This window comes from Plectropomus leopardus, chromosome 18 (genome assembly GCF_008729295.1).
Source record: "Plectropomus leopardus isolate mb chromosome 18, YSFRI_Pleo_2.0, whole genome shotgun sequence".
Taxonomy (NCBI): domain Eukaryota; kingdom Metazoa; phylum Chordata; class Actinopteri; order Perciformes; family Serranidae; genus Plectropomus; species Plectropomus leopardus.
Genome location: NC_056480.1, coordinates 26,143,566 through 26,156,394, shown reverse-complemented (window position 1 = coordinate 26,156,394; position 12,829 = coordinate 26,143,566). Strand labels below are relative to the sequence as shown.

The following is a 12,829-nucleotide window of genomic DNA, read 5'->3' as shown; positions in this document are numbered from 1 at the left end:
ATGACCCCCAAATTAGCAAGAAATTAATTAAAAGTAAAAGAAAATTACCAGAAAAATAGTTTAAAATAAAACAAAGTTTTAGAAAAAGGAAATGACCTAAAAAAAAGTGCTCAATTCTTTAACATAACTTTAAAAATGCAATTATGATACTTAAAAATGGCGTTTATTTTCCTTTTTCTCCCTGGCCATTTTTCTCTAGCTTATTAAAAATAATGTTCTAAATCTTTTTTTTTTTTCACAATTTGTTGAACATTTCTTACCAAGTTGCTGATTGCCTTATCAACCATGTTTCTGAAAGAAATTACACTAATTCGTTCAAGGTTCAAAGGTTTAAAATACTTGTAACAGGTGTCTGAAAGCAGCACAAGAAAAGTGATGTGCTAAGTTTCAGTTGGTTAATCACTAACGTTGAAAATCTAATGTGGCATTGGATCCCAATAAAGAGGACATGGAAAGATTCATGCGTCATGTTTTGTTGGAGCTGTTTGTGTCAGTTTTGCAGATATTCACCGTTGCCCCCATCAGCGACACAGCTCTGGCAGACATCAATTGTCAAAGGAAAAATAAGCTAGCGAGCCGTGATCCATCTTTGGGTATGTGTCATTTAAATAATAAGCACATAAAATGTAATGTGCTGGGCTTTCACATCAAGCTCTCCACTGGTACAGAAGGAGACAGTGCACAGATAATAGATGTGCCAGCTGAGAAGGGGGGAAAAGATGAATTTGAAATGGCGTTTTACAAAAGCAGACCCAGATTTGTAATGTTCTTTTTTGAAATATTTCAATGTGCTATCATCCAAAACAGTCTGTCTCATAGATTAGGCTTGAATAACATTTGTGCATTGGTTTGACAGTTTTGTTTTAATTGTTTAACTGCTAAAATCGTAACATAATGAAAAGATGCACCAAAAACTTAATATCAGTTTACCACATACACCCTCACTGACCGATATGTTTTAATTTAAACTCAAGGCCATAAACACAAGCATCGAGATAAAAAATCTGAATTGTGCTCAGTGCCTCAGGAATTTGAGTGGGTGTGCAAGAGCTTCCCTGCTTGATAAACGGCTGGTGCTGACTTTTTTTTGCTGTGCATGTATTAACAGTGTAATCTCTTCACGCAGCATCTTCACATGTGCGCTGCTGCATCAAACTACAGTACAAACGTTGGTGAGTATTCATGCTGAGGCATTTCTCTAACATCACATTGTAAGAACTTAATATACACTCAGTGCTACCTTGCGTGACTGTCTGAAGCTGCTTTGTTGGTGTATTGGTTTGAGTGTGTATACTTTAAGCTGCACTAATTAATATTTTTATATCAACAATGGATTTAATGACCATGTAAGCGACACTTGGTGGTTGTGCTTGTCTCATTGTTTGTATTTTTAAAATAGTAGCCCGTGTTTCAGTTTAAGGACTTTCAGGATCAGAGGGGAAAAATGTGTTTGGCACACTGAATGCTGTCTATAACAAGTTTGGCTGTGCTGTTTGTTGTTGTTTTTGTTAGTTTTTGAGAATCAAAGGGAAAAATCACCTCAACATACATTAGACGTAGAAACAGAAATATCTGTTAAAACTCCAACACCTTCTCATCCCAATTCTCTTGTGATGTTTTAGGTATCCCTGGTGCATCAGCTGTTTACGGGATGCCATTACCATAATGCCCTTACCGTGATGTGAGCAAATGCACCTGGTGGGACGATGCAGCACAGTCCTTAATGTTAACACAACAGTACACCACAAGGACTGACATGATGGTAAGGATTACGCAAAAGCAGAAAAAGCTCACATCCCACATGAAAGTCAGTTGTTTTTGGGACGCATCCACTTCCCTGCCTGCCCACCCATCCTATAGGCGCCTATAATACATCATTACAGGCAGCGTTATTACCTTATGCTGTCCTTCAGCATTTCCTGTGTATGCTGCTGGTTCTCGCCATGTATGTTGCATGTGGATGCGCCAGTGCCGTCCAGCAGTCTGCCAGTTTCCAAGCATATAGTAACAATGCCACTAGTTCTGTCCATGCGCGTTCTTAACTCATGCCGCCAAGCCGCATTCGATGCTATAGATACGAAAGATGGCGTTTGGCATCACGCTCTCATGCCAAAATCATTATCAAAGCAGACATAATTGAGTTCGGAGTGAGAATGTAGCTACTGTTACCCTCAAGCTTTTCCGTCTAATGTTTGCTAAAATTTTCCATGTTCTTCTTTTCAGGATCATCCTGACTACAGTAAAATCTGAGGTGATTATAATATCTCAATCCAAACTCAGTCAAAATGTTGGCACCCTGCACCAATTTTTACTAATAATCCCCTTGGAACAGGAATCTAATGTCTCGTCAAGGGTGCAGATTCAGTTTCAATATAGGGGAACACACATACAAAGCCAGGATCTGGAGTTCCTCCATCAGAAAAATTGGAGCCTCAAACATGTAATTTCTTGCATTCTGGCATTTTTTTTAAATGGTGTTTTTTTTTTATTATTTAAGTGAAGAAAAACACAATTCAGGCAGCAGGTGACAATTCAAAATACAAAAATATAATGGACTGAGAGTAAAGTTGTCAGATTAATGAACAGGTAATCTATTGAGAATAAAGTCATAATATTTCCTTGATGCCCTATGTGGACCATTGACTAAACCCTAACAGACAACAGTGGTTATATTTAAGTTTTTTAGATCAAATTATTGCTAGGGACAATAGAGTAATCCGTGGATGTTGATCGGGACATGTCCCTCCCATCCCTTCCATATTCTACGCCCTCGGTCTCCTCTCTATACCTTCAAAAGTTCCTCCCAGTGGCTTGTTATTGATACGTGGCTTTGAAAACATTATAAAATAGCCTTGAGGAAAGTATGAAATGGGGTGAATTCAGTTCAGGGGCTATTTTTCCCGTAAGGAGCATGAGCTCCAGCTTGGCCTTGCAGTGCTAACAATGTGAACAGGAGAGTCCTCTAAATAGGCTCCTTTTGTTGAACACTTCATTGAGGCGCTGTCAGTATTTATCCATTTTACAGCTCATTGTGCCAACACCACTCCTGGAAACAGAAATCATTTATTATTAATAACGGATGTGGGAGAAAAAACATTAACCAAGCCACAGACAAACCAATTCAGGATGTTCTGAGTGCAGAAGTACAGCACACACTCGCCTGCAAATTTGAGAGCGTCCTTGTGAGTAATGAATTGTTAAATCAAAGCCTCTCCACATGGGACTGGGTTCATTATAATCTTTATTACATTTTTTTTTTTTCAAAAAGAGGCTGTTCTTCTGGCTATGGATTCAAAGCACAAATCCATTTAAGTTTAGCTTTCTGTCCAAATGTCTCGTTACACCGTTCACTCCTCATCAAAGCAATATTTTCATTTCCTAAAACCTAAATATTGTGGATATAATAGTTTCTGTGTAATATTTTCATGCTTTTTAATGATTCGGTTAATCCGGTGACTGCGATTCAGAGTTGGCAGGTTAAACATCCTGCATGGCAAATAGCGAAACCTCATTTGCACTTTGAGCACGTAGCTGCTCTGAGCTCCGACTTGACAACAATTTTGGGAAATGGTTTTTTAATGTGTCACTTTAAAGTACAAGGCACTCAAGTCAAAGAAAATGAAGTGCTGTGTTTGGAAATTGCGTGAGACTGAAAATTATTTCAATTATGAATTATGTGAAACTGTTTTTAGCATTCAGATTCTGTTGTTTTCACCGTCTGAAGATTCGCCAAAGTCAGGCAAGCCTCTTTGAAGACATTTAAACTCTAATTACAATTCTTAGTGTTTGCTTCTTTAAGTGGATTCATTTAGTGGTCACTTTACCCCAATATATGACAAGAGGATTAGCACCAACATCTCCCTCTCTCCAACAGACACCATAAACCAGTGTATATTTCATGTTTCATCATCAGTTTCATTTATGAAGCCCATTTTCACAAAGGGGACTGTCCTTGGACCCTCACAGTGTCTAAGGAAAAACTCCCCTCAAAAAATCATTTAACAGGGAAATTAGCTAGTATGCTAAGTAATCACAGATAATGCCCAAAAGTGAGAAAATGTGTGCAGTAATTTGGGGTGTTAATTTACTATAATGGCAAATATAAAACCTGTCAGTAGACGACTGTGTAACAAGATGCATTTTTATTGCAGCAAACTGCACAAGTTAAACTTTGCAATGTTAAATTAAATTTCAGCAAAATCTTTCAAATTAATCCTCCATGGACCTTGATTACTTACCAGTTTTACAGAAATATGGCCAATAATTTGTTTGTTTTTTTCCCCTAAACATTGCGGGTAGAAATTGTGGTACACAAAAGTTCAGGAGGTCACCACAGTCCATAGGTGATACCCCCTAGGAAGCAGATCAATTGACACATATATATGTATATATTTTTATATATATGTTCTTAGCTATTATCTATATCAACCAACGTTGCCATTTTTAACAAAGTGACAACCAAAGTTAACTTTATTGAAACTTTCAGTAAAGTGAAAAGGTGCATTTCTCCAAATGGCAAACTTTTTTTTTTAAAGCATCAGCATGTGCACCAGACAAAGCTATCTAATGGAGACACAGGCATGTGGCCCCAATCCTCTTGTCATTTGCCAGTAAACAAAATGTCCCTGCCGACTGCAGCCTTCTGACAGATGAATTAGTTTTGTGTTATCATGCTGGAGAGTAAACAGCTTTGCTTCATTGGAAATGAATGTGCTGACATCATCATAAGCATGTGTTAACCTTATATAGCACAGACCCAGGTACAATACGTAATTTGCTTGTGGCCAAATACAATACAGAGATAATGGAGATGACATTAACAATAAGCTACATATCTCAGCAAATACCTTTATTTCAGGTGATCCTCTGAAAGACTAGCCTGACAGCTTATCTGGAACCTCTCACTTCATATTTGGCTTCCAAGGACATTTTCAACAGTCAGACCAAAATGCTTCTGGATGCAGCTGAATAGATTTAAAACAAATCAGATGAGCTACATAATGTGACATAGTTGACAGATACAGCACACAAAGATGAACTGTGACAGTGTAATATCAATATGTTTGGTGTCGAGTGTTACCATTTTTCAGAATTTGAAAATGGTACTTTAACACAAAGTTCCAAATCAGCTGCCGCTGTATTGGTCGTCTTTGAAAAAGCCCCAAGAGTGCTCCTCTTTGTCTCCTAGGCTAGGTATATGCTCACTATAGTGTCCCCCAGTGCAAGGCTGTAAGCCATTCTTATTCCCAGGTCGTCAAATACCAATGCTCCCCTGTCCCTCTGCGTCTCATAGCGATGCACAGGGCAGCCTTTAGCGTCTCTATGTGACGCAAAGCAAAAAAATAACACAGGGTTTACGTTGTGACACAGTCGTGGTTAGGTTTATGCAACAACAGTACTTGATTAGGTCTAGAAAAATTTGTTTTTGTTACTTTACAGTAATGTAATGTAACACCACGCGACACAAACTGCTTTGTTCTGGGTGACAGTCCTGTGTTTGTTTGACCCATCAGCCTCCTCTCCCTGCATAGACTTTCTCACTCTTTATACATACAGTTCTCAGCATCAAGTATTGCTGCAGATGAGTTTACAGTGGAGGTAGTTTAAAGCCCAGTGTGTCTCAAAGACGCTAAAGGCTGCCTTTGGCATCCAAATCACAAGATGAGGAGTATGACAACACATTGGTATTTGACCATCTAGGGTGAAAATGGGCTAGAGGGTGCTCGACATTATTGTGAATTTTGTGTAAAGCCCACAAGCTCCACAAGTTATCATCTAAAACATGCTTACTATTAGATAAATCCTTGTGATTAGTCCAGCTGAGGCCAGGTCATATGGAAGTGTGTCTGAAGGGGACCAGACGCATCCACCACAGCTTATAAAACATGAGCTCACAGATTCGTCTGGTTCCAGGTTAATCAAATGCATAACATTAATTATTAGTCTGAGGTCTGAATAACAACCTATGATGTTTCGGTGTTGGATTTCCCTTTTGGTCGTCTCAAGTCTGAATCGCAGTCAGTCACTTTTATTTATTTATCTCATTTAACTAGTCATTTAATCATGAATATTGTACTGTTACCCATTTTTCCAAGTCATATTTGTGAAAAAAAAAAAAGACCTCTACAGCTCCTCTGTAAAACTTGAGAAACTCAGATACACTCTGCTGCACAAGCGCCTCACACGATCAAAGCAGAGACCTCAATCTCCAGAGAGGAAAATCTCCCTCCTGCTCACAATCCTGCAGCTTGTCAACTTTGAAGTCCCGGCGCCGAGTGTCACGGCCCTCCAGACTGCCGCTTGAACACAGACAGACAGACGGCTAAGTTTTCAGGGACGCTCTAATCTCGGCAGCCCTGTGAGCAGCCATGGACTTCCTCCGCTGCAAGGACGAGGCCGCGGCCTCCGTGATGCCGTGGTAGCTGTCCGTCTCCTGGGAGTCCTCGCTGTTCTGCGACTTGGTGCTGTCCTGCGAGTCCGGCTTCTGCCTCATTGCGCGGCTCTGCTCCTCCTTCAGCTCCACATAGGAGCGAGAGAAGGTGTGAAAGATGGACGTAACGGGGAAGGCCATGAGGAGGATGCCGCTCAGGATGCTGCTGAGCGCCACCACCTGGCCGGGGATGCTCCTGGGCACCATGTCTCCGTAGCCCACCGTGGTCATGGAAATAACGGCCCACCAGTAGCTCCCGGGGATGCTGGTGAATTCCTGCTTGGCGCCCATCTCGCTCTCAGCAAGGAACACCAGCGGGGAGAAAAGAGCCATTGCAACGCAGAGGAACAGCAGCAACAGTCCAAACTCCCGTGTACACCTCCTCACCGTCAGACCGAGCGTTTGCAAGCCCAAAGAGTGGCGGGCAAGCCTCATGACGTAAAAGATCCGTAGAGCTCGCAGGACTCTGAGAACCAGCCCCACCTTCTCCAGGTAGTTGTTCCCTGAGCCTGCAGGTTTCCCTCCGACTGACAGAGAGTCCACAATGAGAGTGATGTAGTAGGGGAGAATGGCGACCACGTCGATGACGTTCAGAGGCGTACGCAGGAACATGCACTTGCTCTGCGTCTGAATGAAGCGCAGCAGGAACTCCAGGGAGAACCAGGCGACACACACTGTCTCCAGCACAAAGATGTTATAGCACCTCTGGGAGCACTCACCCTGCAGAGAGAAAAAATAAGCACATAAAGACAGACGTTAGGCGTTGTGTTACATTACAGCCCCCCTCAGCAGGCCAGGTGAACTCCAGAAAGTGCTTCGCATAAATGTGCTTGAAGTCTGTAATTAAGAATCTATCTCAAAACCTGCTGTTTGATTCTCGGCTTCGACGTTGATGCGTTTGATCTCATCACAGACAGGTGAAAGAGAAAAAACACAAAGGAGAAGGTGCTGAAAGACCAGTGGAGTGTAAGACAAAAAGGCTTTGATTATCTCTTTTAGCGAATCTCACTGACTCACACGTCAAACCTGAAAAGGTGAAAGCTGCAGACAGTGTTACGTAAGAGATGATCTGTCTGCGGAGTCAGTCACAGATACACTGCGGGTTCTTACCACAGCTGAAATATTCCCTCTTTTAATGATAATGATTTTTTTTTTCTACCAAGACTGCTGGCATAGCGTTCATAAATATTTCAAAATATAATTATAAGAGATTACTTGGAAATTAAGTCAAAGTCACCCCTGGAGGAGACTGAAAAAATATAGTGTGCTTTTCATTTTTTCCCCTATTTACTCAAGTGTTATTAATTACAGCAAATATTCTTTGCTTTATTTGTGTCAGTTAATTATGTGTAGATTAATTACAGTATGAGAATATATGGCGCACAATATGTGACTCCTCCCCCCATGAAATGTTGTGTAATAGTGTGAAATATGTATTTCCACAACATCTTTAATCTTTTTTTTAGACTCAGCCCTCTGTTGTGTTTCTGGTCGCAGACCTTCGCGATGGTGCTAAAATATTATGATGACAGATTTTACGATGCAACGTCTTTTTACTAACAGGTTGATCTTACTTCAACCCTTTGAAACTTAAGCGGCTTGGCTGAAATTCTTCCAGAAACAATGGGGGAAAAAGCAATTAGCATCTTTGTATGAAATGATACAGAAACTGCAAGAAATTTGTATAAAAAATAAAGAATATAAATGTATAAATATAAAAAAAAGGGAAAATGTTCAAGGAAAACAAAGAAAACGCTAGGGAAAATTATTATAACTAAGACTATTTATAATTAACACACTTACATATTTTCAATTATATTACCAAAAAATATCATTTTAAGCACTTATTTCAGGTATTTTTTTTATTTGTTTGTTGTTGTTTTTTTAACTTTCTTTTATTTATCTATCTATTTATTTATTTTTGATAATTTTAAGGTAGTTTTCTTGTACGTGTTTAAACTATTTTTTGTGTGATTGTTTTGTTAATTTCGGGTCATTTCTTCCTTAGCTGCTCTTTGCTCTTCTGTATTTTAAAAAGAAATGAAAGATAATACATAATATATAAAAATATACAAATATGACTGACGACTTTGCAACCAGCAGACCAGCACAGTTAACTTGGTTTACTGAAGTTGCCAAAACTTAGGAAGATTAAGTCAATTTCACTTGTCTTTTTATAAGTTACAACAACTTAAAAAAATTACATAAATACAAAAACAAATAAGTTAATTAGATATAAAGTAAACACAGCAGTTATATTTTGTTAACCTTTTCAAGGCAATCTGTTTCCTAGATTTTTTAAAAATAAAATCAAGTTATGAAATTTCCAATGTAGGGAGAAAACTACTCGCACTGTGGTTAGAAAGGTCCAGGTGTGAATGTTTTCGAGCGTGAATTCATAAGCAAATAATTTCCCTCAGCATTTGCTCAGTCAACAGTTCTGTTCCATGGAGACGTCATTCCAGCCGCCCGCCCTCACAGAAACTCTCTCAGATTGAGCCTCATGCATTTTTCAAAGTATACACATAGGTTTGCATATAGCATCGTTTCTGCCCCAGAGACCTGAAGCCTGCTAAACCCATTAAAGAGCGTGTGAGTGTCTGACCGACAAAGCTCGAGCTGCAAGCTTTCACACAGCAGCAGCAGCAGCAGCAGCAATAAACGTCTATATTTACTTGGAAAAGTAGGCATCGTGATGAAAAGTGGTGAAGATCTGTCGACCGTTTTATGTGTAATGATCTTTAGTGCTGCAGTGGTAAAGTCGAACTGAACGCGTTACCACGAACAGTAAAAGCGGTGATGTTTTTGGTTGATCAGTGTCATGGCTCTCTCTGACAAGATGAAGCTATTTCCAGCAGCCCATTTTTCCTCAAGTGTATTGTACGCTCTGTTTTGAACACGGTGTATGTTATGAAGAAATTAACTTAATAATCCTCACATCATAACAGCATTTAGTTGTTCGTTTACTTTCAATACTTCATTACAGTTTATATCATAAAAATAACTTGGCATACTTAATATCCGATTCATTGTGACTTTTACTCAAGTAATACTTTGATACATGACATTAACTTTTACCAAAGTCATTTTCCTTAAAGATGTTTGTACTTTTACTCAAATGTGACTTTCAGGTACAGGTTCAGGGGATGCTGTTTAATGACACTTCCTCAAAGTTATATCATGTCGAAAAAATGTCATAATATGACATTTAAAGAAATAATTAAAAACAGAAAAAAATCGTATATACTATGTCCAAAACAGTCCCGGTATAGCATTACTTACTACACTATGCCGTTTTTAATGATTTTTGAAGGTCATGTTGTCCAAAAATCAGAAAAAGCGAAATAGTATAGTATGTCGTCCAAAAATCCTAAAGAATGATATAGACTTTACGACTTTACTAGGTCGATATGTAAGATTTTTGGATGTCTTTTTTTCTGATTTTTATTCATCCTTTTTCCCCACTTGTTTTAACTGACAGCTTTAGTCAATTTTTTTTTTTTTTAAATAACAAATTAACATTATTGTAAAAAATTTTTTTTTTTTCATAAATGTAATGACACAACATTATATACAAATTGACCAGGGTCAGTTTTTTGGGAAAATATTGACTATGAAACACTTTCTTAGATCATAGATTGATTTATGCAAAAACACTTAATACTTCCAGCCATCTTGTTGCTTTTACTTTTAATAATTTACTCTTTCTCTAATATTTCAATTTCATCTTTAAATTTAATGTCATGTTAAAGTTATAATGAAAGCTTACTTTCTGAAAAGAATAATTTGATTTTTTTAAGTACACAATGACTTTTCAAGAACTTTTTTCAACATACTATATTATGTCGTTTTCAGCCAATTTTTTTCATCATGCTATACTATGACATTTGTTGACATACTGCAGTATATATTGTTGTTAGCAGTTGTTTTTTAATTTTTTGAAATGCTATAATATGGATGTTTTCAGACTTTTCTTGGATACCATGAAGTCATTCAACATGCTATAGTATGTAGTTTTCAGCAGTGTTTTCGACATGATGTATTTTGCCATTTTTTGCCATACTATACTACACGCTTTTAAGTGACTTTGAACATGCAATAATATGACAATTTTGGCCATGTTTTGGACATGCTGTACAGACTTTTTCATGGGAATGGTAAATTATGACTGAATTCAATATTGCTATATTACATTGTTTTCAGCTGTTTTTTGGACATGTTGTATTTTGAAGTTTTTTGCCATACTTAACTATGTTCTTTTCAGGCAGGTTTTTTTGGCATGCTTTACTATGATGTGATTCAACATGAACATATTATGTTGTTTACAGCTGGTTTAGGAACAGCTGGTGTATCTCAATGTTTAGTTGCCATGCTGTAATATGAAGTTTTTTGTGGATTTTTTCAAGAGCTATATGTTTGTTGTTTCAACAGATTATAGTATAAGCTGCCTCAACATGCTGTAATATGACTTTAATTAGCATTTGGAGCAAACACATTTTTAACCATTTTCCCTGTGCTATAGTATGGCTTTTTTTCGTGATACTGTACTTTTGCTCAAAATGCTGAAAATATTGACTTTTTGGAACATTTTTTCAGCAGGCTATACTATAAACTGCCTCAACATGCTGTACTATGACTTTTTTAAAATTTGGAGCATTGACTTTTTTGACCATTTTTCCCTGCGCTATAGTATGGCTTTTTTGCCATACTGTAATTTGGCTTAAAACTCTCAAAATATTGACTTTTAGGACAGTTGTTTTCAGAAGGCTATAATACAAATACCCTCGACATGCTGTACTGTGACTTTATTTTAAACATTCAGAGCAAACATTTTTCCCTGTGCTATACTATGGCTTTTTTTTTTTTTTTTTAACATTCTGTACTTTGGCTTAAAATGCTTAAAACGTTGACTTTTTAGACATTTTTTTGAGCAAACTATACTATAAACTGCTAGAAGAGGCTATACTGTTACTGTTTTTTAACATGTGGAGTGATTTATTTTTTGACCATTTTCCCTGGGGAAAAGTGCCATACTATAGCTCAGGGAAAAAAGGTCAGAAAAGTCATACTACAGCATGTTAAGGAAGTTTTTACTATAGCCTGATGAATAAACTGCCCAAAAAGTCAATATTTTGAGCGTTTTAAGCCAAAATATGGGATGGAAAAAAAAAACATACTATAGCTCAGGGAAAATGGTCAAAAAAGTTATCACTCAGAATGCTTAAAAAGCATAATAGGACAGCTTGTTTAGGTCATTTATAGTATAGCCTAATGAAAAAAAAAGTCCAAAAAGTCAATATTTGAAGCGTTTTGAGTCAAAGTACAGAATGGGGGGAAAAAGTCATACTATAGCACAGGGAAAAATGGTCAAAAAAGTCATCCGCTCAGAATGCTTTCAAAAGTCATAGGACAGCATGTTTAGGTCTTTTTAGGATAACCGGAGTGAATAACCTGTCCAAAAAGTCAATATTTTGAGCGTTTTGAATCAAAGTACAGAATGGTGAAAAAAGTCATACTATAGCTCAGGGAAAAAATGGTCAAAAAAGTCATCACTCAGAATGCTTTGAAACGTCATGCGGCAGCATGTTTAGCTCTTTTTTAGTATAGCCTGGTGAAAAAAATGTCCAAAAAGTCAATATTTAGAGCGTTTTGAGTCAAAGTACAGAATTGGGAAAAAATAGCCATACTATAGCACAGGGAAAAAATGGTCAAAAAGTCATCACTCAGAATGCCTTGAAACGTCATGCGGCACCATGTTTAGCTCTTTTTTAGTATAGCCTGATGAAAAAAAAGTCCAAAAAGTCAATATTTTAAGTGTTTTGAGTCAAAGTACAGAATGGGGAAAAAAAGCCATACTATAGCTCAGGGAAAAATCGTCAAAAAGTCATATCTCAGAATGCTTTAAAAAGTCATAGGACAGGTTGTTTAGGTCTTTTTTAGTATAGACTGATGAATAAAATGTCCAAAAAGTCAATATTTTGAGCGTTTTGAATCAAAGTACAGAATGGTGAAAAAAGCCCATACTACAGCTCAGGGAAAAATGGTCAAAAAAGTCATCACTCAGAATGCTTTAAAAAGTCATTGGACAGCTTGTTTAGGTTGTTTTATATTGTATTCTGACGACTAAACTTTCCAAAAAGTCAATATTTTGACAGTTTTGAGCCAAAGTACAGAATGGTGAAAAAAGTCATACTATAGCACAGGGAAAAAAATCGTCAAAAAGTCATCACTCAGAATGCTTAAAAAGCATAATAGGACAGCTTGTTTAGGTCATTTATAGTATAGCCTAATGAAAAAAAAAGTCCAAAAAGTCAATATTTGAAGCGTTTTGAGTCAAAGTACAGAATGGGGGGAAAAAGTCATACTATAGCACAGGGAAAAATGGTCAAAAAAGTCATC

The 12,829-nt window shown here is 37.5% G+C and overlaps 1 protein-coding gene across 2 annotated transcripts in view; it reads right to left on the bottom strand.

Moving 5' to 3' along the window:
* Window positions 1–4,382: 4,382 nt before the first annotated feature.
* kcng2 (potassium voltage-gated channel, subfamily G, member 2) overlaps window positions 4,383–12,829 on the bottom strand; it is a 57,864-nt gene continuing 49,417 nt past the window's right edge. For both annotated transcript variants that reach the window (XM_042505923.1, XM_042505924.1), the window contains one exon: window positions 4,383–7,150. In XM_042505923.1, the coding sequence (XP_042361857.1) occupies window positions 6,323–7,150 (828 nt within the window). In that variant the 3' untranslated portion in view covers window positions 4,383–6,322. The remainder of the gene's footprint in view (window positions 7,151–12,829) is intronic.